The sequence below is a fragment of the Oxyura jamaicensis genome, chromosome 7 (genome assembly GCF_011077185.1).
Source record: "Oxyura jamaicensis isolate SHBP4307 breed ruddy duck chromosome 7, BPBGC_Ojam_1.0, whole genome shotgun sequence".
NCBI lineage: Eukaryota > Metazoa > Chordata > Aves > Anseriformes > Anatidae > Oxyura > Oxyura jamaicensis.
Genome location: NC_048899.1, coordinates 18,933,906 through 18,956,720, shown reverse-complemented (window position 1 = coordinate 18,956,720; position 22,815 = coordinate 18,933,906). Strand labels below are relative to the sequence as shown.

Below are 22,815 nucleotides of genomic sequence, written 5' to 3'. Positions count from 1 at the left end.
CATCAACAAACATAAGAAAAACAGAACCAACAACCGAACTGTTTGCTCCCACATCAAAGCAAGTCTAGAAGGCAGCTTTGCAACTTCTTCTTTGGGGCTTTTTTCTATGGAGGGACAGGGAAAACGAGTCAAACCACTAGAACGTAAGGTTTTTCCAGCTTTTTATTTTACAAAAATAACTTACAAATAGAGACAACTCTCAGAAGTAAGATCATTCATTCTGTGCATAAGGATACAGCCTTGTGAAGTACGGGCGTAGGAGTTAACAACTCTTACAATATTGATAATTTTAACATGATGGTAACTATATTACAATACGTACATTTCATGCTCCAGACACGTGGGTACAACCACCACATAAAGCTGTGGTCAATAAAGTGTGCCAGCCAGCGAGGACGCGCGTACGAGATCATTTCCGTACTGCTATTTGTTGTCATCCTCTTACCCAGGATAGTTAAAACAAATGGCATCCTAACACTGGGACTACAGCACTCCGGATACACTCATCAGCAATATACTTCAAATACATGATAAAAATATATTTAAATTTCAAATACAATTGTATAAGGTACACCAATAGCCAGAAAATAAAGTCTTGAGCTTTTAAATACAACACACTATATATATAACATATACAATGAGACGAGAGGAAATCTACACGTGGAAGGAACAAGCTTATCCTGAAAATGCATGTTATCTATAGTACACAATGGCTTTGTCTGCTAGGAAGTCAATTCCATTTGCATAGCATTGTCAAGAAGTCCAGACCGGGCTAGGAGGAGATCAAACAAAACACGGTAACAAAATGCTTCATTTTGGTACCACTTCCATTTTGCACCTGATTCTACTCTTAAATTACAGTTTGCTATTTCTCTTCTGTAGGCTGTAATTCATGCCCCGTTCATAACAAGCATGGGAAGAGGGGGAAAAAAAGTCAGAGAGTCGAGGAGGGTTTTTTATGGAGCTGCAGTCATTTGGCATTTTGCTCCAGAGCAGAGTATTCTGCTTCCGACACTCTGGAAGCATCGATAAGCTTCGTGAGGCCGGTTTTGGCAGAGTACTTGAAAATAAAGGCTTTCATGAGCTCGTATCTGTAGTTGCGGTTAATGAAGCTATACAGGATGGGGTTGACGCAGCAATGGACTAGGGAGAAACACTGGGTGATGTGAAGCGTGGCGTACAAGAAGTTCTCCATTTGACAACTGAAGGGTATGAAATGAAGGCTATAGAAGATGTCAAGAAGGACAGTCGCGTGGTAGGGTAGCCAGCAGACGAGAAACACAACAACGTAGGAGAAAATGATCTTCCCGCTGCTCTTCCTCTCCTGGTCACTGGAGGCCGAGATGGCCTTCGCAAGGAGGAAGTAGAAGAGAGCAATGACTGGGAATGGGATAAGAAAGCCCAGCACGATGGAGATGAGCTCCATGCCAATCAACCACTCTTTGAAGCTCTCCTCGGGATAGACGGGACGGCAGTAGGTTTCGTTGTTGGAGGAGACTGTCTTAAGAAAATAGGTGTCTGGGAGAGATGCGGAGAAGGCAAGAAGCCACACCAGGATGCAGATGCAGCGACGGACTATCTTCTGCTTGCGATTGCTGGAATTGGTGAAGTAGGCAACTGAGAGGTAGCGGTCCACGCTCATGCATGCCAGGAAGAAGATGCTGCCGTACAAGTTGATGGAAAATATAAGGTGAGTTATCTTGCACGTGATTTCTCCCATGTGCCACTGGTTATGCTGGACAAGGGAGACAACCCAGACGGGAAGGGTGATGACGACACACAGGTCGGCGACTGCCAAGTTGAAGATGTAGAGGTGGGTTTCGTAGCCAGTCATTTTGGCTTGCAGATTTACCCACACCACAACGGAGTTGGCCACTAGCCCTATGACAAAGATAAAAATGCAGAAAAAGGAGAGGGTGTAGAGCAGGGCGCTCTTGTTTAGTGTGCCCGGGCATGTTGTCGCATCAACTGTGATGCAGTCGCTGTTGTTGCACATCCAGTTGATCTCCGTTAAGTTGGCCTTCTCCAGAAAATCAAGGATTGAAGTCAAATCAAGTGCACTCATGTTCGCCCGCTTCAGGGTTCAAGTGACCTACGGACCAAACAGGATCCAAAGAAAAGACCCGAGTTAGAGATATTTCTGCTGCCACCTTTGAACAAAAAAGCGCACGCAAGACAGGATGTTTTAGTGATGTCCTACTCTCGCAACGCACTTTCATTAAAGAGATCTGCAGAGTAAAAGAAACAGAGCAGACCCATAACAAAGCTCATCTAGTTGATGAAAGAGGAGCAACACAAGCTTTTTGTGTGATTTTTCCTTGCAGCTCGTGTCTGACATCATCAGGTTGGCTATCATCCCCGGGTGTGAAATCCGCAAAGTACACCGTGGCCAAATAAATGTCAGGCGACTGAATCTGTCTTCCCCAGCATAAATGATGATACTATCGCTTTCAGCAGGGGAATCTTTAAGCCATTTTATCTGCACTCCCTCAAGCATAGTAGAATTGATCTGGCTGATACACGGTCCCGTAAAACATTTACCACTAGCTCTGGTAAGCATCTTGTCAAGCCCAGCTCCAGCTGCATTAAGCAGAAATGGGGAACTAAGGGGCTTTGTACCCTCATCCAATTTTAAATTTAAATCCGGCTCCATCCTCCCCCCTTCCCTTCAATTCTATTTTACAAAGCATCCCCTGTGTTTAACGATTATCACGTAGCTTGGGGAGTGGAGGGGGGGGGGGAATCAGAGCTGAGTAGATCTGGTGGGCTTAAGTTTTCTTTTTAGAAGAGAGCTTTGATTTACAAAATACTCCCCCATCACAGCTGGCTCCACAACAACTGCTTCCTCCCCACTCTTTCTCTTTACTAAATCTACTTTCTTGCCTCTTCAGCTCCTTCCCCCATTGGCAGGCAGCGGACAAAGCACGGGGCTACTTGTTCAGTTCCTTGCCAGCAGAAGGAAGGGCCCCAGCAGACCCGCACGGCTCACACAAAATCTGAGCCGGGCTGCTAATTACCGTTGTGCTTTTGGGGCGGTGTGAAAGGCCTCCTGCCCCGCTGCGACCCTCCCACCCCGCAGGGCCAACACCACCACCCACAGCCTCTGTCCGCCTTGGCCCGTGAGCACCGTGCTTCAGGAGCAACAAAGCTTGTACGAGGCTCGTATGAGGTTTGTACGAGGCTCGTATGAGGTTTGTACGAGGCTCGTATGAGGTTTGTACGAGGCTCGTAGGCTGCATGGCAGCTGCATCTCTTCTGACACAGGGCCGTGACACCAACAGGCCTTCTACTTCGCAGCCCTTCCTTTCTCCCAGTTTAATTGTAACAAGTAGCTTTCTCTTAATCTGTTGTCTGGCCACCAAAACTGTTATTACAAGGCGGACAGCCTCAGCAAGCTGTCAAGGGATGCAGTGTGCAAGGGGTCTGTCAAGACAAGCATTCCTCACTCACTGCCCTCGTTAGCTGATATTTCAGCTTGTGTTTCTCTTTTCTCTCTCACTCCTTAAAATATAAAATCCTTCGGACACTTTAACATCCTGAACCACAGCCAGGAACCTTGTTCTTCCCCGCTCCCCCAGCCCACAGCCCGTGCAATTAGAGGTAAACCCTGTAACTCACAGCATCCTTCCCACTGTCTGCTCCCACCCTGGGGCAAGGTTGCTTTGCACAAGCGAGGGGCTGGAACAAGCCAAGCCAAAGAAAGCACGGGGAGAAACAACTCACTCGGCCACTTGTGTCCCTGAACGTCCTCGATCCCACAGCCTCACCTCCCTGAAGGGTCTCGGGTGGGATGCAGGTTTTGGTGAGGCTTACGGGGCTGCCTGCATTGCTGAAACTCATAGGGAAACCTCAGCTGCCCCCAGATGTCGTGCATGAAGACATCTTCCTTCCCAGCAGAGCAAGGAAGAGTTTGGACGAGGTTCTTTGTTAAGCAGCCTCTTCTTGTCCCTGCAGGGGACAGGCTGCTGGGCCAAGGAGCTCTGTGCTCTCCGAAAAGGGACCCTTCACTCCTCTGCCTGTGTAACTGGCTCTTCCCAAAGCTCCCACCCTTCCTGCCCCACCACAGCGCAGGCTCTGCCAGAGACACAAACTAAGGAAGAGAAGGGAGATAAGGGGGGAGATTACAGGAGAGGATTCAAGGCACTATTGTCCTAGTTGAGGGGAGGCCGGTGGCACTAACAATGAGGAGGGCCAGCAGAGATCAAATCCCTCCACAAACAGGGCCCAAATTGGCCCCGTGAGGGGACCTAGGCTATTGCTGCAAATCTATACAGCCTTCCAGCCTTTCATCTTGCTGGCGTGCTGAAAGACAAGGTCGAGATCCAAACCACATTCACCGCTTATTTTGCTAGGACCCCCTGCCCTGTACCTTGAGTCAACACAGTCAAAGCAGCTCGAGCTCCCCCGTCAGCACAGAGCCCCATGCAAGGACGAGGATGACATCTGTGATGCTCCCAAAGAACTGCAGCAACAGAGCACTGTCCCGTGGGGAGACCTGAGCTCCCAGGTTATCCTCATCCCACCTTCCTGAGTGCTGTCTCCAGCAAGACACACGAGGTAGCACTGGCTCCTGCAACCGAAAAACCCATAGAAAGCAGGGGAGCAAACCCACGGCCAGCGTCACCGCTGTGGGAGACCTGCATCAGGGGTTAATCCATGGGCAGAAATAAGTGGGATTTTACATAGTGCATGCTGCAATTCCTGCTCACCCTGAGTGGAGAAGGATGGGTCAGGGTATTGCTGAACACAGCAGCACCCCAGCAAACTTCAGGGGCCTGCCTCTGAACGATCACTGCCCCCCCTACAGCCTGTGGGGAGAGAAGGGATTCTCTACCTGCATCTGCTCAAGTTCGGACACCAGGGAAAAATGCCTCGCTGGCTAAAGAGGGAGCTGAGACAGCAGCAGCTTTCTGACGTGGGACAGATGATTCCCCAGCTCTCTGTGACCACGGGAGCTCCTGGCTGCTGCCCACCCTTCAGCTGCTCTGCTTGAAGCCCCAGCTCCAGGACAGGCGGTCCCATGAAAGTCACCCTCATGTTCTCCACCACCTCCCCTCGTACCATGCATGCACAAATCCCAGGCCTCCAAGCCTGGAGAGAAGCGCAGCAGCATCCCCACATCGCTGTACCTCAAAACCCCACAGCCACCAAAGCAAATCCCCTGCCTAGATTACACCATGAACTTGTTGGCCCTGTGGCAGTCTCCCACTATGTTTTGTGGGCAGCGAGGAGAGCAGAGCAGGAGAGACTCCAGCCTAACCCCCTAACGCCCCACACAAGTCTCATGGGTGGGCAGGGGCACCTTCTGGGTCTAACATCACCTGCTCTAACACAGGGACCAGGCTCATTTCACACCCCAAGACTCCAGCCCAAGCCAACCACCAGGACGGGGCTGTGACCACCCTCTGCCCTCAGCACAAGGAGAAGCTCGGAGCAGGCTGCGTGTGTCGGACGACCAGTGCCAAGAGAGAAAGGCAGCGAGAGCCAGCAGTCCCCGGTGACCGGATAGCAGAAGGGTGGCAGAAAACCCTAAAACCAGGGCTCGTCCACGCTGGGGATGCTGCAAATAACGTTTAGCCCAAACCTCAGCCTGCCTGTGCCCCGAGCGCAGGTCCACGGCGTGCACGTGCATCCATCTGTCCGGGGCCGCCTGCATGCCGATGTGCTTTCGCATCCCCAGCGCGGTAATAAAACCCGAAACTGATCCGGCCTCCCAGGCTGGGAGCCCTGGCGGGGAGGCGCTGCCTGGATTCGGGGATGCCGGCGCTCCGAGGCCGTGCCGCCGTGGTCCGGGGTTAGCTGCTGTACGCAGCCCCAGCCCCCGTTCCCACCCAGATTAGCAGGGAGGCGCGCGGGGAATGCGGCATACAGCTGAAATGAAGCCACGTCGCGTTCCTAAAAAACACTTTGAGCGCTCTCTGCAGACAGCACGACACCCTAAAAACTTGCGAACAAAGCCACAGAGCATCCCGTGGCTCTTGCCCCCTGGCCCCCAGCCCGGGACCTGTCAGCAGCCCAGAGGGACACCAGCATCCCGGGGCGCCCAGCATCCCAGCTCACTTACGGCTTCCAACCAACCCCTCGCCCGTTTCGGGGCGAAGCAGCACCCCCTGCCTCACCCAAAGCCCCCCGTACCCCGGGTCGCCCCTCCTCGGCCGAGCCCCGCCGCCCCGAAGGGCCGCGGGGAGGCAGGGGCAGCGCGCCGCCCGCCCGCCATTACCTCAGGAGCCCGGCGCTGGCAGCGAGTGAGCGCCGCCCGCCGCCGCCGGGGCCTTATGGCGGCGATGGGGAACCGCCTCCGGAGGGCGGCCCGGCCCGGCCCCGCCGCCCGCCCCCGGCCCTGGGGCAGCCGGGTGGGCTGGGAGGCCTGACAGGGGTTGGAAGGGGTCGTCCGTGGAAGATAAATTGTTAAATGAGTGGGGGAGCACGGCCCCGTCAGGGGTGCGAGGCGCATCCAGAGCCTCGCGGGGCAGCCACACCTGAGCCCACAACAGCACCCCGGTCCTGAAATACAGAAGAGATTGTCATTCTTGGGCACGATTCTGTCCGTATCACCACTAAAACTGACAGACTGGTCCATATCGCCTCTAAAACTGACAGACTGGTTTGGTGTTAGAAGCAGAGAATGCCTCAGTCACCAGGTGACCAGAGACAGGGAAGGGGGGCGGTCAGCAGGAGGGGAAGAGTGGGTTTAGTTACCGAGTTTTTGTTTGTTTGTTTGTTTTATTTTGTTTTTCTCCCTGCCACCATAACACAGAAGACTAGGCAAACTAAAGACTAGGCATAACTGGACTAGGCAAGGAGTGGCAGCAAATTCCCACCTTACTCCCTCACCACAGGCAAGAAAAAGTAACGCCGAGGAAAGCTGATGGGATGCAAGAAGTTTGCTAGCTAAAACTGAAAATACTTTCTGTCACATTCCTCCTCTGCAAAGGAAAGCCCTGCCTTGCGGGGAAGAGGCAGGGGTAGGTCTGTGTTCAGCTCCAGCAGGGTCAGGCTGTCTGTCTTTCCTGGGGAAGATGCGAGATTAGACAGCAATCTACCTGCCAACAGAACAGCCTGTCCCTGGAGCAACACCACGAATTGCACAGCTGCTGAAGCCTGAAAGCAGTGCTGACAGCTCCAGAGGATCTGATGCACGCCTGTACCACCAGGCTGCTCCAAAAACGCCAGATAACGCAGGGCAGGGGCTTGGCGTCCCGCTGCCCAAACCCAGCTGCTGGAGCACACACACAGCTCTGAGCCCAACACACCCAGCCATTACTGAGAAACTCATGAGCTAACACGTTTTAACTGGCACTGTTTGGAAGTTACAGGGCATTTCAGCAACCTGAGAGCTTCGACACCACCAAAAAGTACGTATTTTGTTTCCCTGGTGATGCTTAATCTTATTTCCACAGACAATTAAAAGCTTGCCTTAAAACCTGTTGGAAAATCTGTGCTTAAAAACAGACCATGTATTTTTCCATGAAAGAAAGCACCTAGTTGAAGTTTTCAAACTTCAAGAGAGTCTGGGATGCAGCAAAATAAGGCATTTTATTCTGTGGCAGAAAGGATCCACCCAAAAAAAGTCCTAAAAGGACTCCTATTTGCCAGCAGAGCAGTCTTAGGTTTTAAAAGCAGGTTGCTTTTATAACTGCGCTTCATTTCTCAACCAACGATGCCTTATCCTGCCCTCATCAAGCAGCAGAGTCAATGGATGCATCAGATTTGCACCCCTGCAACTGAAGGCACAATTAGCTTCAGGTTTTCTGCCAGCAAAGAGAAGATTAAGCTGCGGGCATTACACCTCCTGCAGCTCTAAGGACACACTGAAGCTTGCCCAGCACTCAGACCAGCTGGCAGCGCCGGTTCCCCGGCTTTAGGCAGGCTGAGCTGGGAGCAGAGCCCAGGCTGCACAAGCTCAGCCTCATGCTTCCCATACTGCAATTTTAGGTGTCAGGGAAGGAGGAGAACAGAGGGATGAGCCTCTCACTGTCCCGCTGATGGAGCAGGTGAGATGCAATGTACCTCGTTCCCCTCCCTGACTGTCACTCTCCCCGGATGAGGATGGTTACGTCCTCCGAACTTCACAGCTGTCAATGAGCAAAGCATTTCGGCATCTGCCTAAATGCTGAGTGCTCACTGAAGTCTGTGAATGCTGGCGGTATTGAAGTATGATGAGTTCAGACAACGACAGGCTTACAGTTAAAAATAAGCATGTACTGAAGCACTTGGCTAAATCGGGCACCGAAAATCCTAAGAGAAAAAAAAAAAAAAAAAAAAAAAAAGTATTCTAGCAGAAGTCCAGAGTCACTTGGACAAAAAACAAGCAGAGTGGTTTTTCCTTACTTGGTGTGCCAGAAAATAACATCAAGTACTACAGCCTCTCCAAAAATACCATCCAGCTTCTGCAACCCCAAAGCTGCTTGGCTGCTTGCTGTCCAAGAGTTGCAGGCAACCTCCTCTCTTGCATTTGTTGAGAGCAGAGCCCTTGCTGCCCTCACTCCACTTTCCAGGTCCCTCCCTCCAGCTATCTTTTTACAGAGAACACGTTCCACACGCAGGAGGGACGGGCCCATTCCCTTTCCGTTATGAAAGCCAGATTTTGCTCAGCGTTCAGGGATGAAATGCTTGAGCAGCAAGGAAAACAACACGGTCTCAAAAAAACACACAATGTAAAACCATCCCCCTGCAACACAGCAAACAGAGCTGCGGAGAAGCTGGACACCCCGGATAAGATCAGCACAGGCTTGATGCCACCTGCTTGCTGAGATTAGTTCATATCTGGTGCTATTAGACTGCTGCTAGAGCTGCTCCAATGAGGGGCCCCAAGAGATGTGATCTCCAAGACAATCCAGCGACCAGAAACTCCTTGTACAGTCACAGCTGGGCAGGCAAGATGAATTCTTAGGAGTCCAAATTTGCCCCTCTCCTGGGACGTGGATTTACACCATGGGTACACGGCAGCACTCTGCCAATAACATGCAGCAATCGATCTGTAGTTTGGCACCAATGGTTCGTCAGCCCAGACTGACGTGGACAAACCAAAGGCTACTGAATCGTGAACATCAGGCGACTGCTCGACAAAGAGAGCAGCCCCAGCCTCCAGCTCCAGGGCTGTGCTTTTGGGGTTGAAAAGTGACCCATGCTACCAGGCTGCTGGGCTGCAAGCCCACACACTCATCACAGCCCATCACTCACTAAAAACGAGTTGTTTCCAGATGCTGAGGAAAGTGGCAAGCTCTTCACAGAGGAGTCTGTGGTGACGTGCCGTGGAGGGACCGTTCACCTTCAGAGGAAGCTGGATTCATCTTGCTGCACATTTCTTGGGGGTCTCCCACCACGACCCTCTGCTACCTGGGGTCCACGGGCAGCATGGCAAGGGGCCCATCATGAAGTCAAGGCTCTGGTGTGCTCATTGCCGGAGATAAACACATGTAAGGGTGGGCTCTGACCGGTGGAGATAGGTATGGCAGGAGGGGCAGACAGCAAAGACAGTGTTAGCTCTGTTAGGGAGAAGTCGAGGAAAATGCAGCTGAATAACCTGACTCAGGGTATTTGGCACAACATGGTGCTGAAAGCCAGATTACTACTCTGTTTAACTGCCTGTTCAACATGCCTGTACTATAGCAGCATCTTTTTTTTTTTTTTTTTTTTCCAAAAACACAAATTTTTAATGCTTGTATTAAAGGGGGCGGAGGACAGGAATAGAAAATCAGGAATTTCTCACAGTCCCTGCAGCCTCTCCCTGCCGCCATTGGGAACAAGGGCTGAAAGCCTCCTCACTTTCTCTTAAGGCTTCCTTTTCCAACTGGGAGTCAGATGGAAGCTAACACCCAGCCCTGCCTACTTAAGTCAATAGATAAATTAAAAAGAAAATGCAAGTTGGCAGCTTCAAGTGCAAGAAACAGTTGGGGGGGGAGCCAATAAGGCAAAGTGCATGTGTATGTTGGGAGGGGTAGCATTTCAATAACACATCAAACACCAAAAAGAGACAAAGGGAAACATTTCTCCATTGCGCACGAGAGGATCAGCAAGGCGGGAGCAGCATCGCCGGGCGTGTGTGTGAGAGGGTGTCCAAAGGCAGCAGCATCATGCACAGGCGGGGAACAATGTGCTGGCCAGCACCGCTACCGCCGGCCAGGAGTGCAAACACCCACGTTGAGATGACAAAGCCAGGGAGAGCCCGAACACACAGGCGCCTGCAGGAAATCAGGCTGTGATCCATGAAGTGCACAAAGGTAAAAGAGCTTCCTGCAGTCCTGGGAGTCAGTGCCAGTAGGCTGCTGGATGGAAATGCAGCGCTCATTTCCTCCCTCCTCTCAGACAGCTAGTTCTCTGTCCTCTGCCGGTCACGTTCCTCACTGTATAAACTGGATGATGGGTGGAGGAAAAGACACTGTGCTGACAAAAGGAATAAATAGATGACTACGTCAGGAGTCACCTCTGAAATCGCAAGGCAGAAAGGAAACAAGCAGCGAGTGCCCACCAGGCAAGGCAATGACTGTAGTACTGCCCGGTTTTACTTCCCCTACACCAGAAAACAATCAAGCCATTTAACGCCAAACCATGCCTAAAGCAGCCCTCAGCACTTGCCAGAAAAACCACAGGGCTGGTCTCCTGTCCAACTCTGACCTTTCAGGTTTGGAAGAAATGCACAAGGAGGAAAGGGAGAGAGAGCAAAGAGAAACATGCTCCCAGCTGCTGCACCACAGGCAGGTGCTGGTTGTGCTTAAGGCAGCACAGGGAAAGGCATTTATACCCTTACACAGCTCCAGGGAGACCGAGGTCCTTCCCCACTGAAGGATGGAGCAAGCCAGGGGTGTTCCAAACTGGAAGAACCTCCAGAACAGAGCCCGGGAGGCTGGGAAAGCCACCTCAAGGCACATGCTGGTGGTGCTGGGTGGGACACTCAGTGTACCCCAGGACGCTGTGCTCACACTTGTGAATGTGTTGTGTTGCCTTGTTTTATAGCTACAGAAACTGGCACAAAGAAGTCAATCTCCTAAAAGTAGAGAGCAAGAGACGTGCAGGCAGGGTTGTGGAGACGACCACAAGCTGTCCTAGGACAAGGCTCCTGCTCCAGCTTCCCTTGCTGTGGCCCTAAACCACAAAACCAAGCGCTTGGTGAAATCGCATTGTGGGACTTCCCTTTCTCCTCCATAGCATTCTCCCATTCGATTGAAGGTTCCTGAGATTTTTTCACAGGAGGACCCTTGTGGGGTGGTTTCCATCTACGCTGTAGCTCCAAAGCTGTATTTTCAACTACTCCACTGCAACAATAAGGAGAGAATTTAAGAGTACAATTTTAGGGAAAGCAAGCCGGGCTCTTTGGGATGTTGCAGGGCTCCAGCATCTGAGGTTTTAAGGCCCATACACCAAAAGGCCTGTGACAGCCTGCAGTCTGAGACTGGTGTTTTCCAGGCTGAAAGGATGCTGCCTTCAGCATTTACCTCCTGACAAGTGATGGTGAACAGCGCTGACTCAGAGAGACAATATAAAGCATGCAGTGCCTCACATGTGTCTCAATCAGTGGGGCCACCCAGGACTTGAGCTGCTCTTTGTCTTTCTCCTCCAAAGACACAGCATGAGAAAGGTTAATGCCCCTGTCCAGCCTTTCTGTCGATCCCAGCAGGATTTGCAGCCGTTGATCCCGGGAAACTTGCTGAAAGCCAAGCACAGGTAGGGCACGCATCCATGCGGGATCTGCCAAGGGAAGGGCCAGCAGAGCAATCAATTTACCATTTTCAAGGCACAGAGGGCTTTCAAGAGAAATCGATTGGTGGCATGATTAGGAATATTGCCCACGTAGCTAATAATTATCTAAGCTGGCTCTCTCCTTCACAGCTCATTTCTGCCTTACTCTTCTTTGACTAAATGGAAGCGTTACCTGTGGATGTTATTTGTGGCTTCATAACCTCCTGTCATCGGCATTAATGCAATTTATTTGAAAACGCGATGGAGCGTGACTGTGAGTTAGACAAAAGAGGACTCTGAGCAAGAAACCCTGTGTGGAGCAGTAAAGCAGCTACCAATGAAGATTTTCAGAGGCATTGATTTTTATATAAACGCTATTCAAAACCTCTCTCTCCACGTAGCTCTGCCTCATACCAACACTACGACATGCATGCGTCAAGGGTAGATTCTGACAGAACTTCGATTTTCTGGTACAGAAAGCTGGGTTTAACTGTGTGCCAGCAACAAGTGTTACATGCGGCACACCAGGAGCAGAGAGGGAAGAAAGGATTTGAATCAGGTTGATGGAATCCCCCTGCCTTCACTGGCTTCCTTGGGAAAAAGCCCTGCTAGGTGTAAAATGACTAAACGCTACACGCCGGTAAGAAATAAAAAAATCATTAAATCATAAATCTTTTGGAAAGGGGATCTACTGGGGAGATTATGTTCACTTTTCATGGACATATTAATTCAACAGTGGCATATCATATTGTTCTCTGTGGGGAGAAAAGACACATTGTTTTAAAGCATGATATTTAGAGCAGTCCTTTAGGAAGGAAAGCAAATATAATCTTGGCAAGGAAAACCGACTACATGAGTACTGAATAAGGGACATTAAATGCAGGGCCCAAGTCCCAGCTGCCGAAAGTCAGCATAGCTTGACTGGAGTTACTGGAGCTAAGCCCGTGCATGGGAGCTGAGAATGAAGGTCACCCCGATTTAGCCACAGCTCCTTGGAAATGTTAAATAAATGAACAAACACAAAGGGCAATTTTTTACTCGGCCCATTGTGAACACTGTCTAGCCTGCTAGCAAACACCAATGGCACATGTTACAGATGCGTTCTCTACAGGTTTGACATTTCTTGGTTGGGTATTACCTGGCAGACTCCTCTGGGGCTCTGATCGCTTCTGGGCTCAGCACTAGAAATGGCCAAGCTCCCAGTCCAGACAGGTGCTCAAGATTTGGGTAAAAATTTGGGTAGAACTGGCAATTGATGTAACCAGCTGCAAAACATGGGCTCACCAAAGCCCTGTTTCAGGTGCTGCCTGGTCCAGATACCCTACATGCTGTCTCTCTCTGTTCTCCAGAAGTCCCAGGATGGCACATGGCCAGAAGTGTCTGCAGCAGACTGATACCCATCTCCTGCCTAAATTGCAATCAGATAAAAGCTGGTCAACACCTCCTTCCCAAGGGATCACATCTGGCAGACATTTGAGGAGCACCCTGCATACAGCCAGCCACAGCACATGGAAGAAGCTTCCTCACAAAAGGTAGCTTCCAAGCAATGGGACATCTCTGCCATAGAAGTGGTGGTGGAGATTTTCCATCTAAGAGCACACTGGCAGCAAAGTGTTGAGAGAGTGGGAGATGCAGAGGTGGGACTGGTCTCACAGCGTCCTTTCACAGCTATGGTTACACTCCACCATGCACACCCAGCCTCTCTCCTGACCCCACAAAATGGTGCTAGGCACTTCATTTAATCAAAAACTTAGGGGAAAGTTCTCAACAAAGTTCCTCCCTGTAATTTTTTGCCCTTTAACAGTAATAAATTCTCCAGCAGTTCTTGTAAGAAGCTGGTGATGCATCCTAGAGGCCCTCCCCTGGGAACCATGGAGTCCAGGAACAGCGTTCCTTTCTCCTGGCTAGGTTAGCCCAGATACCTAGGTGTAACTGCTTGCCTTAGCCAAGAAGTGAAGCTGCACTCACAACGATCTCTAACCCACCTGCTTCTATTTCCAGGACTGGCTTCCTTGGAAGAGCATCTCAGAGCAACTTCACACAGCACCATCAGCAGAAGTCCAGTCACCCAAAGACGTTCAGCATAGTTCTGCCATGCTACTGCTCTCATAACAGCTACGGGAAGACCTTCAACTTACATACGACTTACCATACAGTAACTGTTCATGACCACGTCCTTTCTCTGTCATAACTCGCTATCCAAAGTAGTTTATTCCAGAGGAACAAGGGTAGAAGATAGCTAAAGCTTACCACTCAAAATAAGTCCCATTGCTTGGAAGCCTGTTGAACAGCTCTTGCAAATATTGCAACTCAGGTGAGTTTTAACCAGCTCAAGCACAAGCAACTCAGCTTGGCCCATCAGAGAAGTCTGAAGACGGGGTTTGCTTATCACCCGAATTGCATGGGACTCTTTGCACCAATAAAAGCACATGCATGCAAACTGGACTTGGACTCTCACTTTTTCCTTTTGCCAACCCAGATGCCTCAGTAAAAAATTTCCCATCCCTCGCAGTGAGCTGTGAAATTTGAAGCATCATTGCTCCCACCAACAAAAGTGCACATAAGGCTGTTCCTAGGTAATTAAATGAATAGATTAAATTAAAAGGGCTAATGCAACATTAACCGTGAACAGTCAAAACAACAAAGTCAGTGCAAACAGACCACAAAGATTCTTAATGCAACATTAAGTCAGTTTTACGTTATTTATGTTTGCCATAAATGTATTTAACTACCTGCTAGAGATTAAAAACACTAACAAGGCAGTATTTTCATCCATACCTGGGCCAGGTTCCCAGCTGAGACAAGCAGTTTATACCAGTGAAACATTTGGGCAATTTTTAGTTTCTGTAGAAACTCTTGTTGCTTGGGTCCTTAATGTTGGCTTTAGGTGCAAGTCACACTGGCAGCTGGTCATGGCCCAATGCATTAGGAAGCCAGAGAGGTCTTAGACTACTCCAGAGCTCAAATTATCCAATGTGAGCACAAGAAGGAAGTGGTCTGCGCTTTAGCTTCTGTCCAGGGCCCCTGGAAAGTTAATCCTATCCGATTACACTTTTTTTTTTTTTTTTTTTTTTTTCCACAGAAGAAATAAACAGTCTTTTGTGCTAAACATAAGGCTGCCTTCTTTTGAAGGAAGATTTATCATCCAGGATAAATTCATGAGTTCATTCAATTTTTTGTCTCAGCTCTTCAAAGCAGTGTTTTTACTTTATGATGCAGTATCACTTGGTTCTGCCTTTGTGCTAGAGAGTCCCTACAAGAGATGCCACTCTTCCTTCTCTTTAAAAATATTTAACAAGAAAAGAAAAGCATAAATGCAGATCAATTCATCAGTTGTTTAAAGCCTGCACACCACATTCCACACATGCATGTTAGAGCCATACAAATACACATGTAAGGAGCTGGGAGTGGTCTCCTTTCAGGCAGCAAACACCAGGAATGCAATCGATGACATTGTTCTATGAAGAGTAGTTACCAGTGGATGACAAAATCTGCTCTGAAATGCCCCATGAGAGGTCCCAGCTCTGAAATAAGAAGGATGGGTTGCTTGCCTTCCCCACACCAACAGGGACTCTGTTGTACTGAACTGAAACCTTGAACTCATTACAATGCCACTCTGTCTTTGGATCTGATATCCTGTGGGGGAATCTTCTGGGAATGTATTTTGGTTCAGACTTGGGTCAAGGAGAGTTGACTTGACCTTAAAATAAATCCAGGCAATCTCAAGCTGAAGAGCTATTGACTACTGTTTGCAATACAATAAAGTAAGGAGATCAAACTCAGTTGAAACTCAGGGTTAACATAAATCCAAGGAGAAAGGGGAACAAGAATATTCATTCACTAACATGACAAAGGGGACATTTTTTTGCATTGGCAGAATACAGAACAGGGACTGAAAGTGCTTCCCAGGCAGCATTTTTAGTCTCACATATGGTGGGTGCTGTTTAGCTGGGCTGATATCTTCAACAGACTGGCAGTAAGATAAGAGGTACACAACCCTGTGTGTGTGAAAAGGTTTTGTTGGCTTTTTTTTTTTTTTTTTTTTTTTTTTAACGTCACTAGATGGAGTTCCTCCGTATGCACACAGGGCAGCTTTTGTGAGAGGTATTTTATATGGATCCCCAAGGAAAGATCTCAGCGGACAGGCTCTAAGCACTATTGTGTGCACGTGTGCGTAATAACTCGCAGTAACTTTTGGTTTATGGTCCAGGAGAAACTCTCATTGTACTCACTGCAAGTCCAAGGTGAAATCCTGCCCCAGCTAAGGGGAGCTGCATCATTAACTTCACTGAAGCTAGCATTTCTCCTCTTCCAGAATATATTTTATATTTGTTGGATAAAGCTGTTTTTTAACCGGGTGATGCTTCCCAGGTCTGCATTGCAGGGATCCTGTGAGATGTTTCCAATTCACACGGTAGTGTATCTTCAGAGAGAAGTGGTACACTTACCACAAATCTCCTCCATCCCAAACCTCATGATTCAGAAGCAGCAGTTAGACTCACCAGCCCTTTGCCTAGATCCATAATGCAGATGCCGTTCAATACATTCTTCAGCTTCTAAAAGGATCTGGCCTACACACCCTAGAATGAGCTATGAATAACAAGATCCAGCAGTCATAGAATAATAGAATGTTTTAGGTTGGAAAGGCCCCTGAAGTCCATCTTGTTCCAACCCCCTGCCATAGGCAGGGACACCACCCACCAGATCAGGTTGGCCAAGGCCCCATCCGGCCTGGCCTTGAACACCTCCAGGGACAGGGCACCCACAGCTTCTCTGGGCAGCCTGAGACAGGGCCTCACCACCCTTACAGTGAAGAATTTCTTCTTAATGTTTAATCCAAATCTATCCCCTTTTAGTCTAAGACCATTCCCCTTTGTCATATCATTATCTACCTAAGAGTCCTCCTAGAGTCCTCCTTCATCCTTTGTATAAGACCCATTTAACGCCGCAATGAGGTCTCCCCAGAGCCTTCTCCAGGCTGAATATCCCCAGCTCTCTCAGCCTTTCTTCATAGGAGAGATGCTCCAGTACCTTAATCATCTTTGTGGCCCTCCTCTGGACTCGCTCTAACAGGTGCACGTCTTTCTTGTGCTGATCGTCCTTGAACATCACCTTCTATTGTGCCTGTTAAGTGTCCTCAGAGCTATGGCCTGCTCAAACTTGCACACATTTCCAACCTAGAACAGCTGGCTCATCTCAGGGTCAGGAGAACAGTGCAGTTTAGTTTTTCTGCTGGCATTTATTATCCTCCCCATTTTGCAATAACAATCTGGTCAAATCCCTCTAGTCTCCCCAGTCCATTTCCACCACCCCTTTCTCCCGAGCACGCAAAGAGACAGACACCTTCTTCTACGCATCGGCAGGGAAGAAGCAGAGCAGCTGAGCTCATTGCAGTGCAGAGGCACACAGGGCTGTGCCCAGGAACACCAGCAGCACGGACATGGTAGGAATGAATTCACCCAGGATACATCAATGCAGGCGAGAGTGACCATGGTAGCAGCTCACAGGAGATGAAGCTGATCTCTGCGCCAAGACACGAGCATCACATCCCCCATCTGAGTGCAACTATTTCTAAACACAGCCCAGGGAAAGTTGCATTTTTTTTTTATTTCACTAAAGCCTGTTTTATTAACTAACTTGCACTCTAATGGAGATGATCCCATTGTTTAAAGAATAAATTATACTGCTTCTTCCCATCTCCCACTGGGATTGCATGATTCCTGGTCAGGCTGTATAATGTTTGATCTAAGAATGTATAAATTCATCTAAACAAAGCTGCAATAGAAAGTCAAGGCCTCAACCTCTATAAGGAAAAAAAAAAAAAAAAAAAAAGTAACACAGAGTCTAGGAATCTTTCAGATGAAATAAAGTATTTTAAGAGGGACTTAATATTCAAACTCAGCATTTCACATCTGCACACTTTAAAGCTGTCAGGAACCTCACCCCTGACTCAAGTCAAATCTCCAAAAACTGAGATTCTTTCACCAGTGTGCGAAAATTAACACTTTCAATTGCAATTAGCAGTATGACAGCTCTGCTCACACTTGGCTCCAAAAACAAGCTGCACATGAATATTCACGGCCAGCCAACTACATTTAACAGTAGCGTTCTGCTAAGGCTCTGCCTTCCAGATGAGGACTGAGAGAAGAAGGTCACGGATCGCCTCCCTGGAGTATCTTGACAGCAAGTTCCCAGCCACTGATCACCTCCCAGTGGCTGTAGGATTAAAGCTCACCTGAACTGCAGTGGGGACAGCCCTGCTGGAGCAGGTCTAGAGGTTACAGACATGGAAGTGCAAGTGTTTTCTAATGGACACACACATCTTTCCTTCTGAAAAATATCCATCATCATGCCAGCTCCACTTCTCAACCTGTCTTTCCCAAGACATACATCTGCAGGATGAACATAATCCTCCCTTTTTAAAATTCAGTTCCACCTAGAATGGCAAAGATACAAAGAAAACTGGTTTTGGAGATTTTCCACCCATCATTAGAGGTTACAGCAAGTCAGGGGACCTGCACAGTCTTTTAGCCGCTACCTGCCCCTTCTCTGCTCGGGTACACAAATGCAAGAGCATCTGAGCCCTTTCTGCATGGCGTGACAGCTAGCAACAATAAAAATAACTGGAAGAGGAGCAGAATTATTGATTTCCATACTGTGAGTTTGTTATGGAAGAAATTAAATGGTTCTTTCAATGCACCGGTCTCCAAATCAAAGCTGCAGCCATTGTATCTCCATCTCTCCTCACCAATGTAAATAAGTCTGAACCAGAGGAACCAGGATAAACAAAAATTGTAAACGGGGGTAGTCACTAAGGAAAAGGGAGAGAAAAAGAAAAAATCCAGCACTACCTCACAAATAATCACATTTCAGAGCATACAAAGAAATGCCTTGCGAAGCAGTGAAAGCCATGCATTCCCTCAAAGAAAAAAATTAAAAGTTACGAGCTCTGTTACAAGCTTTCCCAGCACATGCTGACATGCTACCAGCCAGACTTGGACCAAAGACTCTGCCGAGAGCTTTAAAAATGCAAGTAAAATCTCATCTCTTGGTGCTGTTTCATCCCCACGTCAGTATGAAGTCACCCACAGAACATAAGCTGAGGGTTGTGATGCCCTAGGGAAGGAAGGCACGAAATGTCCTGGAGAGCCAGAGGCCACCATGCTCCAGGGGGATGGCAGGATCTTCTGCTCCCAGGGTCCACCCCAGCACCCTTCCCTTGCACTGAGTTCACAAGGCAGAAAATAAAAAAAAGCAACTGCTTTCCAAGCATAATATTACTGGCACTCGCTAAAGAGAAAAAGCAGATTCCTTAGGGCTCCTTTCCACCCTTTAAATAGCCAAAAAGTTGGTCTCCACCAGAACAGCTTTCCAATGAAAGGCAAGAAATATGTTTGGAGCTGATCTCAAGGCTACCGGCACAAATCAGTGGAGCCCTTGCTGTCCTCAGCAAAGCCAGGAGGGTGGAAAGCAGAGAACCAAGCTCCTCTGAGTTTGAAGTATTTACTTGAAACTGGACACCAGAAAGGTGAACACAAAATCATGTTTGAAAGGAGATGGTGGCTATTTAAGGGATGGAAAGGCAGATTATATTTTCAGGGTCATGGGATAAATTCAACAATTCATGTAAGAGAAACTGAGATTCAATTAGGAACCCAAAACGAAACAAACTCCTAAGCCATTTATTAACTCCTACTAGTGGCATTAGAGAAAATTCAGTCTTAAAAGCAAGTTGCAGATAGCTTTGGAAAAGCCCTCTCACGCTGCAGAAAATTTTATAGGGACAAATCAGGTACTCAAGTTCTCACCAACAGTTGATTTACTTGTCTGCCTTTAAAAAAAAAAAAAAAAAAGAGAGAGAGGAAAAAAAAAGAAAACTGCCTTCCATTGCCTAATGGAAACTTCAGGCTAACCCTGGAAAACACCCCTGGCCCACCAATAGAGCTGGTGGGGAGCTTTCCAGCAGACAGGCTTTGGACAGAAATAAAAAAAACACTGACGTTTTTTGAAGAAAAAATGTCGGGTGTCATGGAATTATTTCAATTTTCCAGCAGAAAAAAAAAATAAAAAATGAAGGAACAACTATTTAATCTTAATGAAAGTTCAAGTCATCATTTGGTCTAGATCACTGCTGTTCCCCACCCTTTGCTGGTGAAGCTTGCTGCTGGAGCTCCGTTAACATGACTGAGCCAACTCTCTCCCAGGAGGGACATTGCTTCACTGGCATTCCTGTTGTAGCCTGAGAAACACAGTCCAGCCAAAGGAGAACAGACGCAGCTTCTCCAAGTTGATTGCTTTTTTTTTCTTGCACGGGCCTGTCATGTTGCTTGCACAGAAACAGGAGGAGTTAATCATGTTCTTGACACAAAGAAAGAGAGACATTTGTTTTTTAAGCTAGGCCGCAACGAAGAGAGTGGGGATGCTGATGTCAACCACAACAGTGCAATCAGCACACACCCTCAACTGGCTCCAGAAGCAGGGGAAGGAAGGGAGAGAGTTATTTATGAATTACGACACGAAGGCAGGAGACAGAGCTGCAAGCAGCAGAATAGCGACCAGGCCAGCTGCAATTTCTGCTGGTTGGTTTAAATCCTCTGGATCCCTGAGCAAGCTATAAATGGCCAGATGAATGAAAGCAGGGTCAAAAGGCACTTCCAACAGGTCTGCAAGATCTTCACCGAGCAGCTAATTGTTCAGGAAAGAGGCCCACACATCAAGGATGATTGGTCTTGTGAAAGAGACATTAGGCATGCACTTGGGGCTTTCCTGGTTTTTGGGACAAGCATTTTATTCTACTCTTCAGGACTCGGGCACAAAGTACTTGTTACCACAGGCAGGTGTGTGGTTAGCAGGGACACGCAGGCAAACATCTGGAGCCAACAACCAGTTGCTTCAGAACAACTTCTTGAGCAAGTGAGGAGCACACCAGAAGGTCACAGGCAAAATGAGAATAAATTTAGGGCAAGCACCAGGACAGGGCTCACAGTTAATCACACAGCATGCACAGTAGGTTTACACAGAGCAAAAGTTACTACTTACTACATTCATGCTGTAACGATCAATAACGCTTTGTGATTTACTACAGGTTCAGGGCAGGTCAACATGCCACGAACAATTCCTCGGCTACAAAGATCAATGTTCCTCAGTGACTGGTATTTATTTTATGCCGTGAGCAAGATAACCGCTACTGGTTCTGCCTGGTCTAACATAAGCAGACAGGGGGGTGCTGATGATATCTTAACCCCTCAAGATCAGCTTTGTCAAAGGACCACCATGCCGTGCCTTACTGCAGGAATTTGCTGGCATGAAGCAAGTGTGCCTGGAGGTGCAGTTAGCCAGAAATCCCAACATCAAGAGAGAAGGAAAGACTGTTTCTCTGTGTTTACTTACTGAGCAGCAATCTCTTGGCCTTCTCACTCAAGGAAGGCACGCACTTCTAAGATTTCAACCAGCATTTATGTCCCTGTAACAAATCAACACGGATTGACACAGAAATTGAACTGGGGAATACAGCCAGAAAAAGTGGCTACAAGTGTTTCCAAGGTCATTATGGTTAAAAAATACATAAAAGAGATAATAAAGAGCACTGGGAAAGCAAAGTGGCAGATTAGAGGAATGACAAATTTGATGCTCTCGTTCAAAGCAGCAGCTGATCAATAACCTGGGGGGCTGCTACACGCAGCTGATGAGCTTTGAGACACTTGTTCAGTAAAGTCCCTTCAGATACCTCTCATTTTACAAGTCAACAGAGCACTCTTCCAGCAAATTTCATGCTGAAGAGAAAGCACCATCTCAGATAATGGAAAACCAAGTCATTTATTTACTCTCAAAAATGGTCTGGGATGACTAGGGATGACTAAGCCTCCCTCACCAGCAAGAGGCACTGAGGAAACTGAGGCTTTTCATCCCTTGCCTACACTTGGTCATTGAGCCCCTCTAAGAGCTACACCTGAAGCCTCATAGCTGGGCCAGTCGCTTTAGGAGCTGCTATTAGCAGTTCAACATGAAACAGCCCATCAGGTGCTTAACGGAGACAGTATCTTTCTCATAAAACAACACTACAGAAAGTCAAAACATGGCTCTGCTGAAGAGAATATAAGTTATGCTTGTCCCAGACATCCAAGATTAGACCTGAAAAAAAACACTCTTATCGCTGACTGTAAGGTTGTATGGTTTTAAAATAAAACTGATTGTGTCTGCCGAGAATTACATTCTTTAAAAAAAAGGAATTGCTTACCAAACCTCACACACACACCACACCAAAATAATAATGTAATTTTATGGCTTAGAGCCCCAACATTAGCAGTTTGATTTGGCAGAGACCATCCCCTCCACAACACCCTTCTGCTTCTCGAAATAGCAACAGGACCATAAACTCCTCATCAAGACACCTGTATGTGCCTTAGCAGGGCACTACTAGCACATCAGGGGATGTAAGCACTGATGCTAATTGCTCTTCACAGGTTTGGCTCTCACCTGCCAAGGATTTTTTGTTGTCTTTGTTGGTTTTTTATCATTCTGTTTGTTTTACCAATTCACAAGAGGAGCTAACTTCTGAGCATGAGCTTTAACGCAGCAGAGAGGGATTCTGGTGGAGACCCCAGGAAGAGGATTCAGAAAGCAAAAATACCTTGTTTATGTAGCCTTTTCAGGAGCTTCAGTTGCACACACCTGTCACATAGACTCAGGAAAACTTTTGAGTCATCATTCCTATCTTCCTTTTTTCCTTTCTGCAGATGTTGCAAGGGCCTGGTGCATGTCAGTGCCATCCATAAGGACCCTCATTCCTGGGTATTTGCAAATGTTTTATTGCACTGCTGAAAAAGACGAAAAGAAATAAATTATGAAGGATCTCAAGCGATCAGGCACTCCCATGAGGCACTTCAGATAGTTACAAGAATAATTTACAATTGTATTATAAAATCCCTCATCCTTGAAAGCAATGCTGACGCTGCAGAAAAACGTATAAATCAGCACTGCAGAGGGCTTTCAAAACTGCTCTTAGTGGGCTACGATGTCCATGTTAAATGCGGGGGCTGCATGCCTACAAACCAGCTACATTCTTCCATTCTGCGGGCTTCAGGCTGTCAAATCAAATGCTGAAATTGCTTCAAAAAGAGTTTAGAAGATGTAGGC

At 47.9% G+C, this 22,815-nt stretch overlaps 1 protein-coding gene across 2 annotated transcripts in view; it reads right to left on the bottom strand.

The window, feature by feature from the left end:
• Positions 1-144: 144 nt before the first annotated feature.
• Positions 145-22,815, bottom strand: part of ACKR3 (atypical chemokine receptor 3) — a 57,032-nt gene continuing 34,361 nt past the window's right edge. The window contains exons 4-6 of one of the 2 annotated variants that reach the window (XM_035331749.1): positions 22,351-22,493; positions 21,070-21,142; positions 145-2,092 (exon numbers count right to left, since the gene is read on the bottom strand). In XM_035331749.1, the coding sequence (XP_035187640.1) occupies positions 971-2,065 (1,095 nt within the window). In that variant the 5' untranslated portion in view covers positions 2,066-2,092; positions 21,070-21,142; positions 22,351-22,493 and the 3' untranslated portion in view covers positions 145-970. Of the gene's footprint in view, positions 2,093-6,220; positions 6,351-21,069; positions 21,143-22,350; positions 22,494-22,815 lie in introns of those variants that run through there. The other variant, XM_035331748.1, reaches the window with a different exon arrangement.